Source organism: Chlamydotis macqueenii, chromosome 24, assembly GCF_036417535.1.
Source record: "Chlamydotis macqueenii isolate bChlMac1 chromosome 24, bChlMac1.mat, whole genome shotgun sequence".
In the NCBI taxonomy this organism is placed as follows: domain Eukaryota; kingdom Metazoa; phylum Chordata; class Aves; order Otidiformes; family Otididae; genus Chlamydotis; species Chlamydotis macqueenii.
In genome coordinates, this window is record NC_141579.1 from 5,015,187 (window position 1) to 5,038,099 (window position 22,913).

Below are 22,913 nucleotides of genomic sequence, written 5' to 3' on the forward strand. Positions count from 1 at the left end.
ATGGGAAAGTCCTGCAAGGAGAAATCCCTACTCAGCCCGGCCTGCCCCACAGTTCCCCTGGGCCCTGCTGCTCTGGCGTGTCCCCAATGTGTGGGACCAAGCAGGGTGCAGGGCCAGTGGCAGGGGGATGTGGCAGGGGGACTGTGCCCTGCTTGCTGCCTTCTCCCAGGCAGCCCCCACCCCTACTCCGTGTGCCCTCACAGGAGTGGGGAGCCTTCCCCAAAGGGAACCTCTGCAGCCCGTGGGTGTGATAGGGGCTTCCCCGAAGCAGGGGCTGGCCTCGCCACCTGCCTGGGGCTAATCTCTCGTTACACTTTCTTGAAGTCGTTCCTAATGAGCTGTTCTGAGGAAGCCCCAAGCCCTGTAAGACAAAGCCAGGATGAAGCTTCGCTGGCTGGGGGCACAGCAGGCACTGGGGGTGGTGCCGGGCCCCCGTGCTGGCTTCTCCTCCCTCTTCTATGGCAGCGCAGTGAGCCCAGAAAGCTGGGTGACATGGAGCGTGAGGCAGGGGCGTTCCTCTGGGGAGCCATGCCACGAGAGCCATGGTGTTAGCAGGGGTGACAAATGAGCCCATATCGCGGGGTTGCCGGGCGGGCGCTGATGACAGCTGCTCCTCCTGGGCATCCCGCTACCGGACCCCTGCCGGCCGGGGGCATAATCCACCCCATTGTGCGGGGAAGTGCCCGGCCTCGGCCTATCTGGCGCCGAAACAATGGGGCCTTTTTCCGGCCAGTGCTGGGGGCAGATGAACTCAGAAGCCTTCCAAAGGAAAAGGCTGGTTTATAAATAGCTGTCCCCAGGCTCCCAGCTTCCCCCTCCTGCCCCACCCAGCCCGAAAACCTGCCCCTCGCACCAAAGCAGCAGTGGGGCTGGAAGAGGAGCCTGCGGCACGTATGTGACCAGCCCGACCCGGCTGCGCACGTGCAAGCGAGAGGGCAGTATGTGGCTGTTCGCACGCTGTCCCAGGACTGCACCTGCTCTGGGCTGTGGGGAGCCTGTAACCCCGCCTGTACCCCCAGGATGCCGAGGGACAGGCCAGCCCTGGGAGGAGGGCTCCTTCTTCCCATGCCTCAGCAGTGGCTGTTGGCTGGCTAAGGTTTCCCCAGGAGAGCTTGTTGCCCCAGCTGTCCTTGTCCATCCATCCCACACACAGCGAGGGTCGGGCCCCCAGGGCACAGCGCGAGGGGAGGCTGCACAGCTTCACAGCCTTCCTCGCCACCCCCGTACTGCTCCCTGCACAGCGTGGCCAAACCCATGTCGCTTGTATGCCACAACCCAGCCCTCGCAGGGGAGCCGGAGCCCTGGGTCCATCCTCTGAAGCGGCACCGTCACCGGGGTGGATGCTGGGGACTGCGCTTGGGATGGCGTGGGGCTGGGTGACTCTCCCCAGTGCGGCTCCTCTTTGGGGCTTCGCCACTGCTCTGCATCCGCCGAGCCTCCAGCTGTCTCTGCGCAGCTGCCCCGGGAGATCCCGCTCCTCCAGCACAGAAAACCAGATGTCACCTTCCTTTCCCCCTTCCCCTCACTTCCTTCCTCCGCCAGCCCAGCCCCACGCTCAGCTCCCACTCCTGGCCCCTCCTAAACAAAGGCCTCGTAGCCATGGTTAATAATCCCCACATAAAGCCCTGCAGAAAAGGAGAGGAAGGAGAGGGGAGACACGAAGAAGCCAATGAGAGCCCAGCTGAGGAAGGGGGGGTGGAAGAAGGCGTTTTCCTGAGCCGTAGGACAGAGGCGTTGAAGAGGGCTCCCAGAGGTGGACAGAGACAGGGTGGAGGTTCCCCAAGGCAGCTTTGCCCTCATGGCACATCTGATACCCCATCCCTCATGGTCTTCCACCCAGGAAATGGGGACCCAGAGGTCGGACAGCCCTGGCAGGTTCCTGTACTTGCCCTAGACCGCAATGCCTTGACTGAGCCATAAAGCACCCCAAAATGTGACACCAGGGGCCGGTGGGAAGGTGCCTCGGGGGTTTCTACCCGGAGGCAGTGAGCCTCAGCACTGCCGTGCCCCAGCAGCAGGCCGTGTGGGAAAGCACGGCGCTGGCCCGCATCCCGTCCCTTCCCTGGGGAGCGGGGCCCCTCTTGTCCCTGACGGTGTTGTGTGAAGAGGTGCAGGCCTGGGCGGACGCGGCAGCTGCCTTCCGCCCTGCATGTCTGCCTTTCATCCACCCTGGAGCCGTATAGGAAGCCAGCACCGGCTGACAGCTCCATCGCTCACCGGCACTGGCAGGGGTCTCGCTGGGAAGCAGCAAGTGCACAGAGCACCTCGTTCACCCTGCAGACCCCTCCTGAGCCTCCTGGGCTGCTCTGGGCCCCACTGGCATGGTTGTGGGCTGAAGGCATAGGGTCCCCCATCCCCACTTGGGGCCTGCCAAGCAGCACGTCAGGGCACGCACAGCAGAGAGCATGACAGAGCGGCACAGCCTGCGCGGGGGCCAGCTCCTTCCGGCAGCATCCGCAGGAGCCAGCTGAGCCCTGGGGGTCTCACTCGGAGGGTAGGGAAGGGTGGAAGGAGCTGAGGTGCGTGCTGGGACGCAGCCTGTGCTCAGCCCCGGGCCCCATGCCTGGTTCTGCACGCTGGCCATCGCTCCCCTCCGGCTGCGGAGAGCCAGGCTCAGCGGGAGCCAAAGGAGAAAGGCAAATGCGATTACACACTTCCAGATTGTGCCTGCAACCCGCGATGCTCAGATAATGCACGGGTAATCAGCCGTACCCTGGGCAGGCTGCGCCTACGAGCTGCCCTGCGGTCCCCACATTTCCAGCAGAGAGGAGCGGCTGTCCGGCCGCTCTGCCAGAGGCCGGCAAGCCCCATTGCTCCTGGGAGCAGAGCCGCCTGCCTGGGCGCAGCCTCTGACCGGAGAGGTGGCAGAGGGGTTGGAGAGGGAGACCGCTGGGTGTTGTGGGGGCCTGGACACCAGTGTCCCCTCGGCTGCCAGAGAGCGAGAGCTGCTCTGTGCCTCGGCTGGGGCTGGACCTTGTGCGCCCTGACCTTCCCACCCTGGCTGTGTGCGTGGGACTGCGACACGGGAGTCTAATCCCCACTGTTTGTTTGCATAGCAGTCAACGGGGGCTGAAACCAAATCCATTAAGCAAGTAAATAAACAAGAAGGCGTGAGATGAGGTGGCAGAGAGGGAAGATGAAGGTGGCCAGCCTGCTCTGCTCCCCATGCAGAGACCCCAAGCCCAGTGGCTGCCGCACACAGCGTGGCGGGACGATTTCATGCCAGCTGTGCGGGCAGCAGGGCCTTGCTTTCAAATCCTGCCCGCCTTCCACAGAACCATTAGTTCGGTGTGTGTCGGGGGGAAGTTTTCTTCAAAGTATAATGGTCTGACAAGCAGAAGCCAGACCAACTGGAGGCATGGCCGTTGCAGTAACAGCGGAGGGCTGTTTCAGGGTGGCATGCTCCCTGCCGCAGCGGTTGGCCAGCCTCTTTTCTCAAGGGAGTGGCATTGCCCTTTCCAACTGCTGGGAATTTTCTGCAGAGGTTTTATTAGCAACAGTTTGCTTTATTTTTTTTACACAGAATAAAAGCTAGCACCAGAACAAAATGCACCAGCAGTGGGTCATCTAGGTTCTCCTGCTTGTTTGTTTGACTTGTCAGATGCTTTCCTGTGGGAAGCAGGACCTCTTGGTCCCTCTTCCCTCGCAGGGTGGCATTTGCAGGGCTTAAACTGTGGTATTTTGTGCAAAATAGAATATCCCTTTCACTCCTCTAAGCGGGGCAGAGCCTGAGGTTCCTCTGGTGCTGCATCCTGTGCTTTGAAGGGAGAGGGAAGTGTGAGCATGTTGTCAGGGGGTCCCCGAAGCCTGGGCACCGCTCTGGGGGTGGCTGCTCCCACCGCAGACTGGGAGCTCCTGCCACCATTGGCTGCAAGAGCATCCCTGCACTGCAGCTGTGGGCCCAGAGAGCAGCTCATGAGCAGCTTGCGTGCGATGGCACGGCTCCCTTGCACTCGGAGGAAGGACGGCAAAGAGAGGGCTACGAGCCTTATCACTGCCCAGCATTGCCATTTTAAGCAACTAATCTCATGGGGGAAAAAAATGTAATCATTTCTGATGAATCATCATGTCTATTTGGCTGGGAAAGCGTTGGTGGGGGTGCTGGCCAGGCATGCAGAGGAGGCAGGAGGAGGGCATGGGAAGGGCCGGTGCATGGCACGGGCAGGGGAGCGGGGCTGAAGTGGGGGGCCGGCATGGGGCTGGAGGGGCTGGAGGTGTGAGATGTGCTCGGGGATGGCCGGGAGGGTTGCTGTGGCCCAGGGGAGCCTGCAGCCCGGCCCCAGAGTGGCTCAGGGTGGTCAGAGAGATGCAGCCCATGCTGCCCGGAGCCTGGAGCTCACGCTGCAGGAAAAGCAAGTGGCAGAGAGAAGAGGATATGCAAAAGTTCAGAGCCCCTGGGCTGAGAGCAGGAGGAGAGCGCTCTCACTGCTTTGGGGAGATGCCGGGGCAGCCCTGGGCCTGTCCCGAGGTGGGGTGAACACGGGTCAGCAAGCTTCGGGAGTCCTGTGTGAATGGGGAGTGAGTGTGGGAGGCAGAAGAAGGGCTTTGAAGGAGAAGAAAACCCCTTTGTCCTCTAACACAGCCCCTGTGGCTCTGATTGACCTGGGGGGAAACCGAGGTGCAGAGGCAGGCTGCAAGGGGGCAGGGACACTGGACCCAGGTGTCCTGCGCTGTTGGCCGCCAGCAACTCGCAGCACCTGGGGTTTGCTGTGCTCCCCCAGGCCTGTGCAGGGGCCTCTCTGGGGAATGCAGGAGGGGCCGGGCTGTGTTTGGGCTGGGCGATTACCTCTGGATAATAGCAGCCTTGTGCTGCCTTGAGAGCCCCTCCACCCCCGGGCCGGCCCCCGGCCAGCCGTGCGGCCCCGGCCACCGCAACCAACGGCTTTTCCACAGCCGCCCCGTTCAACAGCTGCGCGGGGGCTCGGGCCACAGCTGGCTGCGCGCCGCAGGACGGGGCTTTGCGGGGACCCTTCCCGCGGGGGGGGGTGGGCAAGGGAGAGTGGGGCCTGGGGTGCAAACCCCACAGACCTCTGTGAGAAACAACAGCTCGCTATGAAAAATTGGCAGAGGACAAAGTCACCGGAGCAAAGTATCTTTTATTTGGGAGTCAGCTGAGCTGGGTGCATCTAACGAGCGAGGCATACCTCTTAGTTCAGTTACAATATTTATACCCTTCCCCTGATCACCTGATTTGTCTGTGTCCTTTTTTTTTCGTTGGAGCTCACAATCTACTTGACGGCACCCAAGTTTCAGTTGCATTTTTGCATTTGCTTAATTTTAGTAAACGGGATCCCTCGGTTACCTACATGGCTTAGGCTTAGGTTCAAAAATGGCTTAAGCAAAACCTTAGGCGCTTTTCTCACCCCCAGTGACCTCCCTTGTGCCCCGGCTGCTCCCTGAGGACCCCGCTGTCCCCAGGTGTTTCTCAGTGATGAAGAGTGGCTCGGCACCTGTAATTTTTGAGTCCACCTGTGCAGCTCCAAAGGCAATCCAGAAGCTGCGGCTGAGCTTTGGGGCGGAGTGGTGCTGAGCAGGGGAGCGAGTCAATTCTGTCCCACAGCATGGCCAGACCGGATCTGGTGACGGCTGGAAGAGGGGCTTTTGGGGACTGTCCCCATTTCTGGCATTCCCCAAGCCCCTGTGGAAACCGGCCCGGCCCCACACCTCTGCCCCCTCCAGTAGCGCTTTCCCCCTCCAGCGCCCGGCAGTCTGCCCCGATCCGCCTGTGCAAGCCCGGACAGGCGGGACCCGCAGAGCTGCGAGCAAAGCTGGAACGAGCCTCCACCGGCAAAGCTCGAAACGCCTGAAAACAGAAGGGGCGGGAGAGGGGGCATTTGCTCGGGGCTCAGATTTTGGGGGGGGGGGGGCGTCTGGGAGAAGCCGGGGTGCTGGAGGCTGAGCGGGGCCGGGGGTCTGCAAGCCCGCTGGGTGCGGCGGCGCCCGACCGGCTGCCGCTGGGGGGTGATAAGCGGCCGCGGGGGGTGGGCAGGCACCACGCCTTCCTCCTCCTCCTCCTCCTCCTCCTCCGCCGCCTGACGTCAGCCCGCGGCCCCGCTCAGTCGCGGGAGGCCGGCGGCGGGCATGGCTGGGGGGCGACGGGCGGTCGGGCTCGCCCTGTGCTGGGGCTGCTGCTTCCTGCTCTGCTGCGGTGAGTGGCCCCGGACGGGACGGGCGACGGGACGGGGCGTTCCGGGAGGGGGACGCCGCTGCGGTAACTGGGGCGTGCGGTGCTGGCTCTGCTGGACTCTGCCCTTCCCAGCGCCGGGCTGCGCTCCGCTCGGGCTGCGGGGGGCGAGAGGGGCGGCAGCCGGCGGGGTCCTCCCCCTCCAAAGTCGCCCCGGGAAGCCGGGAGGGCTGACGCCCTTGGAGGGCTGCCTGGCTTGGACCAGGGTCGCCAGACTTGCGGTGCCGGGGGAGCGCTGGGTGGAGCAGCCCCCCTCGGGCGTTTTGTGCACGGCTCCCAGGCTCGGCAGCAGTGGGGGAGCGGTGTGGGTCTGCGGCTGGGGAGCCGCGGGTGCCCCCTTCGGCTCTCGGGACCCCTCTGCAGCCCCTCCCGAAGGCGGGGCAGGGCGAGGGGTACCCCTCTGCGTCCCCGAGGAGGCTGGCCCGGTGGCCGGGGAAGGCGGCGAGCTGCCGGGGCCGTGCTCCGCGGGGCGGGGTGCCGGGGTGCCCCGACCTGCCTTCAGTGTGCAGCGGGGCGCGCTGGGGAAGCACCCACCCGTTTCCTTCTAAGGAGTTTTTCCCCGAGTACTGTGTTTCTCTTGGCTTTCTTTTTTCCCCACGCTTTCTTTTTTTATCCTCTTTCCAGTCCGTTTTCACCCTCGGGAGGGGGCTGTCTTTCCTGCCCTGCCCCGTTCCCCGCAGCATGCCCTGTCCTCGCCGGGGACCGGGGCGTGGTCCCGGTGCGCTGGCTGCTCGCTGCCGCCTTCTCGCCTCGTCCCTGGAGGTGGCCCCGGGCGCTGGGGAAGCCTGCTCTCGGCCGAGGCCTTGGCTCGACGGCAGGGCTGGGGGCCCGAGCCAAAAGCCACTTCCACCCCCGGCCCGTGTTGGGATCCCCTTCCCCACAGCACATGTGCCGAGCGAGGCCTTTATTGGTTGGCGGCATCGGTGCATTCGCAAGCCCAGTCGCGGCGAAAGGCTTGATGCTTCCCAGAAGCGTGTGAGGCTGCGGCCAAGCCGTTCCCAGGCGGGATGGGGGGCTCACTGAGCCCACACTGGGGCTGCCCGTGCCACCCTGGCCCCTTCCTGCACTGCAATCTCCGGCTGTGAGACGGGTCCCTGTGGGTGTTGTCACCTGGCTGCAGGGCTGGGACTGTGAGCCATTCCTCTCTGGTGCACATGGCTGGATCCTGACGGGGTGCTGAGGTCTTTTTGGGGGTGCAAGGTGGCGGTCCCTGCTGCAGCAGAGCCTTGGCTCCCTCCCCATCCCAAGCACAGCGAGGGCTGGGCTGGGCGGAGGCTGTGGGGCGCTGGCAGTGCCGCTGCTTGCTGTGGGGCCAGGGCTCTGCATCCTGTTTCTCTTCTCTGTGAGGAAGAAGGGGTGCAGGTGATCCCACTCTGTGGGAGCTGGGGCACCCTGGCTCAGGGACCTGTGCAGGAAGGGTGGTCTCGCCAGGGCAGAGGAGGGCAGCGTGTCTGCATGTGCCGGGAGGAGGCGGGATCTGGCCGCAGCTGGTTTTCCTGAGCGGGGAACAGAAACCCACGGAAACCTCAAGCATCCCACATGCGGCTCCAGACCCCTTTGGTGCCCCTGCTCTTGTTGCTGCGTGCCGGGGGCTCTGTGCTGGGGGCTGTGTGCCGCCCGTGCGGCCGCGCTCCTCACTGGCTCCCCATGACACCTCTGCTGCGCAGGAGGCTGGCGGAGGGGCTGTGTTGCTCCCCACCCCCTTCCCCGGCTCTAAAAGCAAATCTTTGTTCTTGTGGAGCTCTGGCTGCCGGCCGGCTGTCCGCCAGCCAGATGGAAAGAGACGGGGGCTCTCCTCCCTTCCCTGCTTGCTTGCTGCAGACGTCTTCTCCAGATCTCTAGGTCTCCACTGGAGCTGTGCCAGGTGCTTGGGGGGTGCACGGTGCAGGCTGGATCTCAGCTCTACAGCTGGGTTGCTCCACACATGACCGATGGGTCTCCAGCCCTGCCCAGGTTCCCACACCGAAGTGGTGTCTGCAGTCTTGCTGGGTGCAGGAGAGGGTTGCTGTGTCCCCAGAGCCTGGTATGCCAGGGTATCTGTGCCTCTGTAGCCTGCCCACGCACATAGCAGGCTGTGGGGTCTTGGAGCTGCAGGGGGAAGCCTCGTGTCCTCCAGGCAGTTGCACCTGTGCTGTCGCTGAGTGCTCCTTCCAGCCCCAGGGAGGGCTGGTATCCAGCCTGCTCTGGAGGAGGTGGGGAGCAGTGAGCCCTTGTTCCAGGCAGGATGGGGGCTGCAGCGTCCGTGTCCACCTCCTCAAGGGCAGTGGATGGGTGGGAGGGACATGTGCCTCATGCCAGCCCCAGATGCCATCCATTCTCCAGCTGTGAGCTCATGGTTTCGGGTGCTTTGCTGCCTGGATGAGGGCTTTCATGCCGAGGGGGTCAGCGGGGCGGGCCAGCAGCATTCCCTCTCCGAGGGGCAGACTCTGCCCCGGGCCCGTGCCGAAGATCTAAAAATGCAGAGCCTGGCCTGCCTGTCTGCAGCTCAGAAGTATCAGGGCTCAGGGGAGGGTGCAGGGGAGCAGCTGGGGCGTACTCCGGCCCCAGACTTGCCCAAGTCTTCGTGTGCCCGGCCGCACCAGGCAGCCAAGTTGTAGCTGTGCAGGTGGGCAGGTGCCTCTGGTGTAAAGTTATCTTTCCTATTTGCGCTCGATCCAGTTTCCCAGTGCATGCTTATCTCTGGGGCTTTCGCCTGTTTTTGTAGCACCTCCTTTCCTGTGCGGTGCTTCGCTCACCCCTCTTTGCTTAGTGCCAGCTGTACTGTGCTGATGGGATGGGCGAGAGCCAAGAGCTGTCTGTTGGGTTGTCCTGAGGCGGCTAGTTCTGTGAACCAGGGCTTTTGCTGTGGCAGGAGGGCTCCTGACTGCGTTTTGAGGCTGTGCTACCACGTACCCGCTCCAGACAGAGTATGTTGTGAGCACGGCGTTGCCCTTTGAAGTTGCCTCACTTGCGAGGCTCTGTGGCTGTTACCGAGCAGCACTATCAAGGGAGCTGTTGACACAGCTGGCTTCCTCCAGCCTCTTGTCCCCAGCTCCCATACCTGGGCTGGGCTGCGGATGCTGAGCCGGTTGGCCCAGGGCGAGCGGATCCCCCTTGCTTTGGCACCCGCAGGGCCAGCAGCGAAGGCGCTCCCAAGCCTTGCTGTAACGCAGCCCTTGTCTCTGCCGTGCCCGACTGGGGCTACTTTGCCCCAGCCCCTCAGGAAGCTGCTCTGTTCCCTGTCCTGGATCAATAGCCATTACCTTGCCCTGCTGCTCTGGAGCGTGGCCAGGGGCTCCATTACTGCTGTGGGCAGGCGGGTGGCTGGGCCAAGAGGGTGGGGTGGGGTGCTGGGCTGGGCAGGCTCTGCTCACCAGGGGTCCCTGGTGCCACTCGTGCTATGAGTGGGCAGCGCTGGGTTTGCTTTATGGGCAGGGAGGAGAGGAGCAGTGAGGGGCTCGCCTTGGGTACGCTGCAGGGGTGGATGCTCTGACTGCTGGATTCTGGGTTCCTGCCTGGGCGGCAGGGTCGGAGCTTGGGGAGGGATCCGGGAGTCCCGGCTGCAGCACGGCTGTGGTGGTCGGGGGTATGCTGCCTCCCTGGCGGGCTCCCTTTCCTTGGAGGGGGAAAGGGAGCAGCAGGCAGCCACAGCTGACTAGGGCACCCCTCCTGAGCTGCTGTGCCCTGTCCTGCTGCGGAGGAACACAGCGCCTCATTCATGTCCTAGCTGCCAGGGCCGCTGTGGGGGCTGTGCAGCCTGATGTCAGGGCTCTGGTCCCAGGCTGCGGGAAGGTGCAGCCTTTGTGCTGCCAGCTTCACTCCCCAGCACCCGACACCTTCCCGTGCCTCTGCTAACCTCCCGACATCTTCTTGCCTGGCCCTTGGGCCAGTAAGGCGTGGTGGGTGCTGGTCTGGGATGCCAGTGATTGGATGCATGCCCTGGGATATTAGGGGCATCAAAGCTGCCCTAGGCTCAGATTAAGGCAGCTGGCAAGGTAATATGCTCACTCGTGGGCTGTGGAGACACAGCCCCTTTCCATACTCATCCCTGGGCAGGGTGCAGCCACTCCCTGCCTCGGTGGTTTGTGGGGGAATTTGGGGGCTCAGAGGATCTGCTGCCTGTTTCAGCAAGGCTGAGATGCTGTGGGGAAGGCAAGAGCACTGGGGTAGGTGGTGGTCTCCAGGTGTCCTGGAGAGACTGGTGGTGTGAGCACAGCGTGCCTCATCCCTTCCCTGGAAACAGGGTTGGTGGCCTGAGCCCACGGGCTCTCTGTGGACGCAGAAGGCAGCATGGTGGCAGGGGCAGGGCCATACTCCTGGCTGGCACTCCTGCTGGGCTGGGACGTGGTGCCTGGGGGATGCCAGCGCAGGACACGGCTCTGCCGCACACCCTTTGGGGGTGCGACAAAGTTGGGCTCAGCTGCCTCGATAGCTCAGACACAGGGGCTTCCCCATGCTTCCTGCCTGTGATGAGCTCTGTCCTGCAGCTGCAGCCAGCAAGCTGGAGGTCTCCATGCCAGCAGTGGTCGAAGTGGAGAGTGGAGGCACGGCCAGGATTGAGTGCAACTTCTACATCCCTGGAAATGGTTCTTACACCTACATCGACTGGTTTTACGTGAGTGCTGGCCTTGGAGAGGAGCTGTGGGTGGTGGGCTGAGGTGGCAGCTAGCCCGGGGCTTTCTCCTGGGCTCCCTGTCAGCCCAGCCTTGGCCCCTTACCTTGCAGATCGACCGCCACAACCACGTGAGACTGTGCCGCGTCATGGGCAACGAGATCGTGCAGGATAACACGGACTACAAGGGGCGGCTGTCGGTGGGGGACGATAAGGCCCTCTCCATCAGCAGGGTGACGGTGCAGGACACCAAAACCTTCGTGTGCCGGGTCAGGGCAGGCAGCCATGATATGGGCGAGAACCACACCGACCTCTACGTCTACAGTGAGTGATGGGGCAGGAGGGCAGCACAGCTGTGCATACACTCTGCGGGGCTGGCGCGGGATCCCGTCCCATCCCTCCTAATATGCATGGAGTGGCTTCTCTTTCCAGAGGTCCCCGAGGCCCCTGAGATCGTGGCCAACACAGGAGGCATCTCCGTGCAGAGCAGTGACATCTCGCAGGTAAGGAGAGGCCCCACATGGGTGAGGGGGAGGCTCCCAGTCGTGTCAGGCTCCTCTCTCCCCATGGGAGCACTCGATGCTCAAGGCTGTCTCTGCCGCCGCAGATTGCCCAGTGTGTGAGCAGGAACAGCTTCCCGGCCCCCAACATCACATGGCACAAGAATGGGAAGCAGCTGCAGCCGGAGGAGAAGAGTGAGTTGGATGGGGATGGGGTTGAGGAATGGGGATGGTGAACTGCACCTGCCCGCTAGGGAGTGGGGCCGGGGCACTTGTGCTATCCAGGACCTCATCGGCTGGGGACTGGCAGCCTGTGGCCACCCAAAGGAGCCGTGTGCTCCCAGGAGAGCCCCCCTCGCCTCCCGTGGCCTCCCCATGGGCTGGGAACAGCAGCTGTGTCCCCTGCAGGGGTGAAGATCCCGACCACGCGGACCCGTGAGTCGAGCGGGCTGTACACGGTGAGCAGCACCCTCTTGGCCCACGTCACCCGGGAGGACCGCAACTCCCTCTACCACTGCACCGTGCACTACTGGCTGCGGGGACAGAGGCACACCGTGGAGTCGCAGCGAGTCAATGTCACCGTCTTCTGTGAGTCAGGGGCTGGGGATCGTGCCTGCTGCCTGGTGCTGCATGGCAGGGCCCCGCACTGACCACCCCGCTCCCTCCTCCCTCAGACCCAGCAGAGCACGTGAAGCTGCAGGTCATGCCATCCCCGACACTGGTGAAGGAAGGGGATGACGTGAAGCTGGTCTGTGAGGCCGATGGGAATCCAGCACCTGTCTTCAGCTTTTTTAAGAGAGAGGTGAGACTGGAGGGAACGTCGGCACCTCTCCCTTGGCAGATATCTTGTGTCCTGGCTGCTCCTCATCCCCTGCCTGGAGGACCCTGGGGAGTGGAATGCAGTGTCTGGGATGGAGGGTGCCTGTGTGGGGCTAAGGGCTCTGCTTTCTCCCCACTGCCTGCAGCTGGAGGACAACTGGCAGGACCTGACATCACTGGCAGACACCAGCAGTGGGGTGCTGAATCTGCACGATGTCAATAAGAGCAGCAGCGGCCTGTACAGATGCCAGACCCTGGACTTGGATGATATGAGACAGATGGAGAAGGATGTGGAGCTTGTTGTGAACTGTAAGGCGAGGGACAGGCACCCGCGCACCTTGTGGTGGGTGCCCCAACCCTGCTGCTTACCCTGCCCTGGTCTCCCACCCTCTCCTAGACATTGAAGGGGTCCGTGTGAAGATGGAGCCATCCTCACCCCTTCAGGAGGGGGATAGCGTGAAGCTGAGCTGCGATGCCCATAGCCCCGTGGCCCTGAACTACCAGTGGAGGGATGAGAAGGTGAGAAGGCATTCAGGTATTGTCACGCTCAGACTCAGCAAGCCTGGGCTTTGCAGCAAACTGGGCAGAGCCAGGAGCTAGGTCCCTCTCTCTTGAGAGAGGCCCGGGGTAGGATTCCCCCTTGCGTGGACCTGTGTTGTCCGTCTCTACCTCTTCATCTCCTGGCCGGTTCTGCAGCTCCTGTACTTGCAGGCGCTGTCGCTGTGACTAGGAGGGAGGGCTGAGCGTCTCTGGGACAGTTGCAGAGCCTGGGGAGCTGGGTGCAGAAGGGCCTGATGCTCAGGGCTCATTACTGGGTGGCATCCCTTTCCAACAGGGCAGGAAGATCGCAGAAGGGAACCAGCTCTTTCTGAGCAACCTCACCTTCGAAACTTCCAGCAACTTTAGCTGCAAGGTGATTGCACCAAGTGTGCCGGGGCTGGAGCAGAGCAAGCAGGTGGCTGTGGCTGTTCAGGGTAAGAACTGGCATGTGTCTGGGTATGCTGCCTTGTCAGAGTGAGCCCTGTCCTGCCCAGCATCAGCCTTGTTCCCCGCAGCGAGCCACGGGTGCTTGATGTGCCCTCCCCACAGGGAAGCCGCGGATTGTCGCCATCAGTTCCCCGCTGTATGTGCGGCAGGATGAGGTGGTGAACCTGACGTGCAAGGCCATCGCTTTCCCCAGGCCCTCTGTCCACTGGAACGTCAATGGGACGGTGAGAGCCGGGGAGGGTGCTGAGTCCAGGCTGCAGTCTCTTATTGGGGGTGCACATTGCCTTGGGTGCTGAATCCTTTGCTGCTTTTTCCCTTGGCAGGCTCATGAGTATGTTGAAAATCAGCAGGTTGCCAGCAACCTGACAGTGCGTGTCAACCATGATCTGCTGCGGGCGGGAGCCGTGTGCAGGGTCTCCAATGCGCTGGGTGTCAGCGAGAAGCACATCCAGCTGCTTGGTGAGTCTTGGGCACTGCCCTCTGCCCTGGGAACCCCAAGAAGTATTGGCCCCCCTTGCAGAGATGCTGTGTTGTGCTGTGCTGCTGTGGTGTGGCTGAGCTCTGTTTCTTTCCCTCCCTTCCTGCTCTACCAGTGGAGTCCATCAAAAAAGGTCAGTCTCCTCACCGCACTGCGTGCATGCGTCCGTCAGCAGGCTCTGTCGGGAGCATGCCAAGGATGGGAGGTCGCGTTGGCCTCTGGCCTGGGGAGGAGGGTCTTGGCTGCTGGCTCTTGCACCGCATGTGTCGCTGCTCCTCTCTCCCTGCCAAGCCTCGAGCAAAGCGGAGGCTCTGTCTCCATCCCTTTCTGCAGCAGTGTGAAAGCTGCCTGCTTGCCCACAGCCTGTAGCCCAGTGAGGCCATCAAGCGCAGCTTCCTCCTGTGGCGTGCAAGGGCATGGCAGCTGGGAGCAGAATGCAAAGCGTGTTCATGCAGAAGCTGCCCTAACAGAGCATTTTTGTATTGACATCTGCATCCTGCAGGGAGCTGGAGAAGCACCAGAACTGGAGTGTCCCCATGGTGCTTTCCTGGGGGGAGGAAGGGGTCCTTTTCTTGCCCCCAGGGAGGTGCAGTGATGCAGAAGCTGGGAGAGTATCAGAGTGGGACAGGCATTAACTTCTTTCTCTCCTGTTGCGTTTAGATCAAAAGACATCAGAGAGCAAAGGAGTAATCATTGTGGCGATCATTGTTTGCATCCTCGTGGTGGCTGTGCTAGGGTCTGTCATCTATTTCCTGCACAAGAAAGGCAAGATCCCGTGTGGCCGCGCTGGGAAACAGGACATGTAAGCACTGCCACCCACCCTTCTGGGGAGCCCTTGGGGCCAGAGGTGCTTGCCATTACTCATGCTTCCCATCTCATTGCACCAGCCGCTCCCTGCCCAACACGGAGGGAGGGAATAGGGCAGCCTCGGGGGGGCACCGCACTGGGGGTCTTGGCAGCGCTTCCAGCTTCCCACAGCCTGGGGTCCGTACTGCTTGCCCTGTCTGTGCAGGGAGGCGGCGAGGAGGACAGCAGAGCGGTAGAGCAGCCAAGGGTCTCCTCCCCAGAGAGGGGCTGGGCAGCCCAAAGCTTCCTCTGAGCCCGGCCTCTTTGCCCCCTGGCCACCTTCTGTCCTAGCCCTGCTCCAGAGCATCCCTTGAGATGGAGCCCCAGGGCTCAGCCTCTCTGAACCGGCCACATGCCCTCTTTGGTATCGCAACCATGTCTCAAAATTGTCACCTCCCTCCCTTAGCACAAAGCCAGAGGCACGTAAAGACAAGATTGTAGTTGAAGTTAAGTCAGATAAACTTTCCGAAGAGGCGGGGCTCCTGCAGGGTGCCAACGATGAGAAGAGACCTGCCGCTGACCAGGTAGGACCACGCAGAGCGTCGTGCGCTGCCCTTTCCCAGGGCCAGGGCTGCTCCCAGGGCTGGGAGCGGAGGTGAGGAGTGTTTGGGGGTGCATCGAGGTAATGCTTTTCTCCTCTCTGCAAGCTCCTCTCCCAGCTCTGCCCACCCTGCATGGGCCTCCATCATCCCATCATCAGCACTTGAGAGGGGCCGTGGGAGGGAGGGGAGGTGACAAAGCCACAGCGCTCTGCTCCAGGGACGTAGGAGCAGCCCTTCCCTGTGCACGGGCAGCTCTGCTTGGTGCCAGCCCCTGGCACCTCCTGGGAGCACACTGCCCACTGCTTGGCCTGCTTGGCACTGCCTCCTTCCACGCTCCCTGGCGCGGGAGCCAGGCTCCATGGTGGGCTCTGTGAGAAGGAACTGCATAAATATCTCTGGCCAGGAGTCGGAGCGGTGGCTGCAGGACTGGGCCCGGCTCTGGCATCTCTGAGCCAAAGTCCTCGGTGCAGGATGAGATGAGTCTCCCAGGCTGTGTGCTTCCCTCTCACTTGAGGTTGAGAGCCACCGGGGGCTTAAGCAGCTGTTCACAGCTGACCGCCACCATGCAAAGGCAGGACCTGATTTTGTGTTCACCTCTAACTGCCTTTTTTTTTTTTTTTTCCCCCCTTTTTTCCCCCCTCTTTGTACTTTGGTGGACTGAAGAGCGAGAAATACATCGATCTGAGAAACTAGAGAGGGAACCTACTAAGTGCTTTCTTCCTTCAAGCCTTTCCTGCTCTTGAATTGCCTTGTCCCACCCCTGCTCCAGTACCTGGGGAGCACAGCCAGAGACAATTACTGTGTCGCAGCGTGGAGCCCCAGCGCGCAGGGGACACCTCCCTGACTCACTTGTCTGTTACCTCAACTGTGGGCTTGCAGGTTGTCGACTTAGCAGCAGCAAAGCTGGACTTGCTTACTACTCAGCAAAGTCAACAGCAATATTAGAAAGAAATATCCTGTTAAGTTACCTGGTGGAAGGATTTGAGGCTTTTTCAGGAGATTGTCCTGTACGTGTGTGGGAAGGTTTTGATGTGTTTTAACCCCAAACTTGCTCAGAAAAGTTGGTGAAATTTTGCTTTTACTTTTGGGATGTCCCAGGCACCTTAGCTGTAGTGGTGTGCGGGTTAGATGAGCGAAGAATGGAGATGGCGTGTTAGAGTGGCGTTTGCCAGATGCTGGGGAGGTGTCAGTGCTTTGCTTTTCCTTTTGAACTGTTCTTGTCTTGTTGGTTTAGCCCAGCGTGTCTTGACGTGCTGTGCAGGCAGGGAGCTCCACGATGGGTAGCTGTGATCCCATGGGAGGCGAGGACCTGGCAGAGCAAGGACAGAGGTGCCCATCTCTCAGGCATAGGCCGGACCAAGGGCTTAGGTTCTCTGGTTTCTAGTGTAGCCTTGCTGACGTGAGGGGAAGGGCCTCTCTCTCCCCAGTCCCCAGGGAATTGGATTGCTTTTAGGGGGCTTCCAGAGCCAACCTCAAATTTAAAACTAAGGAACATGAGACCAGGGCCAGTCAGTGATGTCTCAGGGTTTGTTTTTTTCTTTTTAATGCTGAATGATTACCAGCCCCAGGTAAAACTGGTTTATTTCTGTGCTTCGGTGGCACCACTGGCCCCACAGCCAGGCCTGTGCTACAGCAGTTGAGTGGTGGAGAGGGGAGACGGGCAAGCAGCCTGCCTTTTGCTTCCGCTGCCGTGGCCTGTCCCAGCCGTCTGCCTGCAAACGCGGCTCTTTCTCTCCTGCCTCCTTCTAGAGAGATCAGCCCCCCTGCAGCCTCTCCTTCTTGTAAGTCACGTACTCTCAGTGCTATGCTGTCCCCGAGCCTATCGTCTCCGCAGCCTTTTGGCAAGGGGGCTTGAGCTAACCCTGGGTGACAGGAGAGATGTCCCCTCGCGCACCCCCAGCATCCTCTGCCGGTAGCAGGGACCCGAGCAGCAGCTCAGCAGCCAGCGCCCCGACAAGCGGTGAGCTATACTCGTGAGCTACAAGTGTTGTCGAAGCAAAAGCTTTGGTTTATATATATTTTTGTTGGGTTGTGTGTAAATTTCCAGAAGTTTTGTCTGATACTTGCAAGGTTTTTTTTTTTTATATATGTGAAAATAAAGTACAAAGTTCAAAGCTGGGTTCCGAGTTTGTTCCCGCTGGCAGCAGCCCCACTGGGACAGGCAGGGCAGCGTGTCTCCCCCGTCCCCGCTCGATTTCCAGGCTCCTTTCCCCAGGAGCAGGTTATGAAGGGACAGCGCTGAAGGGCGCGGTGGGCTGCCCACCCACCAATGCCTCTTAGGCCATGAGCCTTATCTGAGGCCATGACACGCGTCCACCCCGTAGGCGCTAACAGGTCGCTCTGTAGATGCTAAGAGGTAATTGCAAGAATGGCTCCTACGGACGCTGGTAACTACCCACGCTGATCAACCTGCCGCTGATCAACCTGCCGATGTATTCGACTAGCTAACCGTAGTATTAGGTGCTAATGTAGCATTCTATGACTCGTGAGGGCAGAAACTAAAAGATAATACTGCAGTAGAATTTAATGGATCCCAGGAGTAGAAGCCATTAAACAGTTGGCATTAGTAGCTAGCGTACATACTAAGAACACGCATGGATAAGTCTCGCACTAGCTTCTAATGGATAACAAGACTTTATAGTAGGGAATTTTATTGATAGCTGCTAGAGATACTAATAGATATTAATGGATTTATCCCTTAAAGAATTCTGATAGATTCTAACTGTTATTCATGTACTAGCTACTGTAGATCCTAACAGAGAATTCTAACTGATCTATTCAAAGACATTTTAATTGGTCATTATATTAATAGCTACTATAGAGACTAAATACAATAGGTAGTTTATTAGATGCAACTAGTAATAGCTTTTAATAGAGAATTGCAGTAATACTAATGCAGACATGAATATATAATTCTGTTAAAAGATTCTCCTAGATTATGAGACAAAATTGTATGGCTAGTATACTAATAAGTTCCATTCATAGATTCTAATAATTCTAACAGATAATTGCATTAATAACTATTATAGATAATTCTATAAGTAGATTCTCTTACAGATTTTACTATACTTTTATATTTCTAGCTAATCTAACTACCAATAAGTACTTAATGAATAACTGCATTATTAGATAGTGGTAGATTATACAAGAAAATCTTATTACCAGCTATTGGAGCTACTAACAAATCTACACATTCCAGTAAATTCTGATAGATAATTTTAGGACAGGCTACTGTAACTACTACGGGTAGATAAATAGTTAGTTTCTAATAGGTACTGTATAGGTTGAAATAGCTACTTGTATTGCTGCCTGCTATAGGTACTAATAGCGGTGACAGATTCTCATCTCCCACTAATGAAGACATCCGGTCGGTAAGCTGGCTGCGCTGACAGGTAGGGTAGGCAACAATAAACACAAATGGGGATCTCCGCCCCTACACGGACGTGTTAGAGTGGCAAACTGTACCACCACCTTCAATAGGCGGCAGTAACCAGGGACCTGACACCACGCGTACTTCAAATTACGGATAACGCCACAGCCCCTGGGTGATGGAGCTCATGTCTTTCGAGCCATTTAACAAGATCGGAAATACTTGATACCATTAAAATCCAAGTGCCCCCCCCCCCCCATTTCACCACAGTTCATATTATTTATCCCATCTTATCAACCTTTGACCCCCGCATGCACATTTGCCCCAGCGGAGAAATCTTTGAGGGGCTCGCTTGACCTCTAATAACCTCTGTGTCCTCAGTTGACCCCAGTAACCTGAAGTGACCCCAGAGAGGCAACTTTGAGGGGTCACTTGACCTCGAATAACCCCTGTGTCCTCAGTTGACCCCATTAACCTGAAGTGACCCCAGAGAGGCAACTTTGAGGGGTCACTTGACCTCGAATAACCCCAGTAACCTGAAGTGACCCCAGAGAGGCAACTTTGAGGGGTCACTTGACCTCGAATAACCCCTGTGTCCTCAGTTGACCCCATTAACCTGAAGTGACCCCAGAGAGGCAACTTTGAGGGGTCACTTGACCTCGAATAACCCCAGTAACCTGAAGTGACCCCAGAGAGGCAACTTTGAGGGGTCACTTGACCTGTAATAACCCCAGTAACCTGAAGTGACCCCACAGAGGCAACTTTGAGGGGTCACTTGACCTCGAATAACCCCAGTAACCTGAAGTGACCCCCAGAGATGCAACTTTGAGGGGTCACTTGACCGCTAATAACCCCAGTAACCTGAAGGGACCCGAGAGAGCCAACTTTGAGGGGTCACTTGACCTCGAATAACCCCTGTGTCCTCAGTTGACCCCATTAACCTGAAGTGACCACAGAGAGGCAACTTTGAGGGATCACTTGACCTGTAATAACCCCAGTAACCTGAAGTGACCCCAGAGAGGCAACTTTGAGGGGTCACTTGACCTGTAATAACCCCAGTAACCTGAAGTGACCACAGAGAGGCAACTTTGAGGGATCACTTGACCTGTAATAACCCCAGTAACCTGAAGTGACCCCAGAGAGGCAACTTTGAGGGGTCACTTGACCTGTAATAACCCCAGTAACCTGAAGTGACCCCAGAGAGGCAACTTTGAGGGGTCACTTGACCGCTAATAACCCCAGTAACCTGAAGTGACCCCAGAGAGGCAACTTTGAGGGGTCACTTGACCTGTAATAACCCCAGTAACCTGAAGTGACCCCAGAGAGGCAACTTTGAGGGGTCACTTGACCTGTAATAACCCCAGTAACCTGAAGTGACCCCAGAGAGGCAACTTTGAGGGGTCACTTGACCGCTAATAACCCCAGTAACCTGAAGTGACCCCAGAGAGGCAACTTTGAGGGGTCACTTGACCTCGAATAACCCCAGTAACCTGAAGTGACCCCCCAGAGAGGCAACTTTGAGGGGTCACTTGACCGCTAATAACCCCAGTAACCTGAAGTGAGCCCCCAGAGAGGCAACTTTGAGGGGTCACTTGACCGCTAATAACCCCAGTAACCTGAAGTGACCCCAGAGAGGCAACTTTGAGGGGTCACTTGACCGCTAATAACCCCAGTAACCTGAAGTGACCCCAGAGAGGCAACTTTGAGGGGTCACTTGACCTGTAATAACCCCAGTAACCTGAAGTGACCCCAGAGAGGCAACTTTGAGGGGTCACTTGACCTCTAATAACCCCAGTAACCTGAAGTGACCCCCCAGAGAGGCAACTTTGAGGGGTCACTTGACCGCTAATAACCCCAGTAACCTGAAGTGACCCCAGAGAGGCAACTTTGAGGGGTCACTTGACCTCTAATAACCCCAGTAACCTGAAGTGACCCCCCAGAGAGGCAACTTTGAGGGGTCACTTGACCGCTAATAACCCCAGTAACCTGAAGTGACCCCAGAGAGGCAACTTTGAGGGGTCACTTGACCTCTAATAACCCCAGTAACCTGAAATGACCCCCCAGAGAGGCAACTTTGAGGGGTCACTTGACCGCTAATAACCCCAGTAACCTGAAGTGACCCCACAGAGGCAACTTTGAGGGGTCACTTGACCTGTAATAACCCCAGTAACCTGAAGTGACCCCAGGGAGGCAACTTTGAGGGGTCACTTGACCTCGAATAACCCCAGTAACCTGAAGTGACCCCCCACAGAGGCAACTTTGAGGGGTCACTTGACCTGTAATAACCCCAGGAACCTGAAGTGACCCCAGAGAGGCAACTTTGAGGGGTCACTTGACCTCGAATAACCCCAGTAACCTGAAGTGACCCCACAGAGGCAACTTTGAGGGGTCACTTGACCTGTAATAACCCCAGTAACCTGAAGTGACCCCAGAGAGGCAACTTTGAGGGGTCACTTGACCTCTAATAACCCCTGTGTCCTCAGTTGACCCCATTAACCTGAAGTGACCCCAGAGAGGCAACTTTGAGGGGTCACTTGACCTCTAATAACCCCAGTAACCTGAAGTGACCCCAGAGAGGCAACTTTGAGGGGTCACTTGACCTGTAATAACCCCAGTAACCTGAAGTGACCCCCCAGAGAGGCAACTTTGAGGGGTCACTTGACCTCTAATAACCCCAGTAACCTGAAGTGACCCCAGAGAGGCAACTTTGAGGGGTCACTTGACCGCTAATAACCCCAGTAACCTGAAGTGACCCCAGAGAGGCAACTTTGAGGGGTCACTTGACCTCGAATAACCCCAGTAACCTGAAGTGACCCCCCAGAGAGGCAACTTTGAGGGGTCAGTTGACCTGTAATAACCCCAGTAACCTGAAGTGACCCCAGAGAGGCAACTTTGAGGGGTCACTTGACCTGTAATAACCCCAGTAACCTGAAGTGACCCCAGAGAGGCAACTTTGAGGGGTCACTTGACCTCGAATAACCCCAGTAACCTGAAGTGACCCCCCAGAGAGGCAACTTTGAGGGGTCACTTGACCTGTAATAACCCCAGGAACCTGAAGTGACCCCACAGAGGCAACTTTGAGGGGTCACTTGACCTCTAATAACCCCAGTAACCTGAAGTGACCCCAGAGAGGCAACTTTGAGGGGTCACTTGACCTCTAATAACCCCAGTAACCTGAAGTGACCCCAGAGAGGCAACTTTGAGGGGTCACTTGACCTGTAATAACCCCAGTAACCTGAAGTGACCCCAGAGAGGCAACTTTGAGGGGTCACTTGACCTCTAATAACCCCTGTGTCCTCAGTTGACCCCATTAACCTGAAGTGACCCCACAGAGGCAACTTTGAGGGGTCACTTGACCTGTAATAACCCCAGTAACCTGAAGTGACCCCAGAGAGGCAACTTTGATGGGTCACTTGACCTCGAATAACCCCAGTAACCTGAAGTGACCCCACAGAGGCAACTTTGAGGGGTCACTTGACCTCTAATAACCCCAGTAACCTGAAGTGACCCCACAGAGGCAACTTTGAGGGGTCACTTGACCGCTAATAACCCCTGTGTCCTCTTTTGACCCCCTTATGTCCCTATTTCACCCCAGTGGGACATATTTGCCGTGTTCCCTTGACCCCAAGTGTCCCATCTGTCCCTGTTTGAGCTCAGGTAGCATCAGTTGACACCCCCCCCCAAATGTTCTGAGGGGGCAGTCAGGCCAGCTTGTCATCTTTTGAGTCTTTCATTTAATGGGCCCTCCAGGCTCTGGAGTACAGGAGCCCAGAACCTGCCAGGCTCTGCTGCTGGATGCTATGAGCTTTCCAGCCTCCAGCAGTGCCTAAAACACCCAACTGAAGGCTGCTGGAGCCTGCCCACGTCTCACAGGGTCTTGTCCTCTGCAATGCACAGGCCCCTGCATCTCACAATCTCAGCAGGCTACGTCAGACTCCAAGAGCGCCTAACACTGCATAGCATCCACGAGACAGGAACACAATATTAAGTGCGTAGTGCTACCTACGTATATATAATTTTGGATTTAGTAGATATCCTTTATATTTAATACACAATAATATTCTGTAATTGTGAAATACGGATCATTACAGAAATGCTATGCAATAACGGTAACAGTCGTCTAGAGTCTATCATAAAGGGCTCTCAGAGTCTGTGAGAGGCAAACGAGCCTAACAGGCTCCAGCAGAGCGGGGCTGACGCCTCAGGATCTCCTAGACCCCAACAGAGACTGCAGAACCCGTGAGACTCTCAGACTTGGGCACACTGACCAAGATGACCCAGTCAGGCTTGAGCAGAGTATTCTTCTTCAGGACTCACAGAACCAACCCAACACGGACGATATGCTACAACAAAGGAAATTTTATTTAAAAATAAAACTTTGTTTTGTTTTCTTTTTACTGACACAGGTGAATGAAATCCCAAACAAAGAAGCTCTTAGTGGGCAGCATACAAGAATGGAAACAATTAATAAATAACATTAGTATAACCTCTAAACATTAACAATGCATTTGCAAACAAAATGAGGACTTTAAACCAAGTGAACCTTAAAGCTCAGCTACTCTCTGTAAGAATATTTACCTTCTGTTTTTCTTTATT

At 58.1% G+C, this 22,913-nt stretch overlaps 1 protein-coding gene across 5 annotated transcripts; it reads left to right on the plus strand.

Annotated features, from left to right (window-relative positions):
• The first annotated feature begins 6,027 nt into the window (after positions 1-6,027).
• MCAM (melanoma cell adhesion molecule) lies at positions 6,028-17,061 on the plus strand. Of its 5 annotated transcripts, none has more exons than XM_086766258.1 (16): positions 6,028-6,148; positions 10,651-10,778; positions 10,889-11,099; positions 11,208-11,278; positions 11,383-11,470; positions 11,684-11,863; positions 11,950-12,077; positions 12,241-12,403; positions 12,492-12,613; positions 12,930-13,068; positions 13,184-13,305; positions 13,405-13,540; positions 13,675-13,692; positions 14,220-14,361; positions 14,812-14,929; positions 15,611-17,061. In XM_086766258.1, the coding sequence occupies exons 1-16, from the start codon at positions 6,082-6,084 to the stop codon at positions 15,638-15,640; spliced, it is 1,863 nt and encodes a 620-aa protein (XP_086622384.1). In that variant the 5' UTR covers positions 6,028-6,081; the 3' UTR covers positions 15,641-17,061. The 5 variants fall into 5 exon arrangements, with proteins under 5 accessions (XP_086622384.1, XP_086622388.1, XP_086622387.1 ...); XM_086766260.1 differs by having other exon boundaries at positions 6,059-6,148; positions 10,657-10,778; XM_086766262.1 differs by lacking the exon at positions 14,812-14,929.
• The last annotated feature ends 5,852 nt before the right edge of the window (positions 17,062-22,913 follow it).

What these genes read in the sequence shown, in the direction of transcription:
- MCAM (XM_086766258.1), top strand. Translation starts at nt 6,082, where the DNA reads ATGGCTGGGGGGCGACGGGCGGTCGGGCTCGCCCTGTGCTGGGGCTGC. An exon ending in GCTGCAGCCGGAGGAGAAGA is followed by an intron (nt 11,471 to 11,683) that starts GTGAGTTGGATG and finishes TGTCCCCTGCAG; the next exon opens with GGGTGAAGATCCCGACCACG. An exon ending in CGCGCTGGGAAACAGGACAT is followed by an intron (nt 14,362 to 14,811) that starts GTAAGCACTGCC and finishes TCCCTCCCTTAG; the next exon opens with CACAAAGCCAGAGGCACGTA.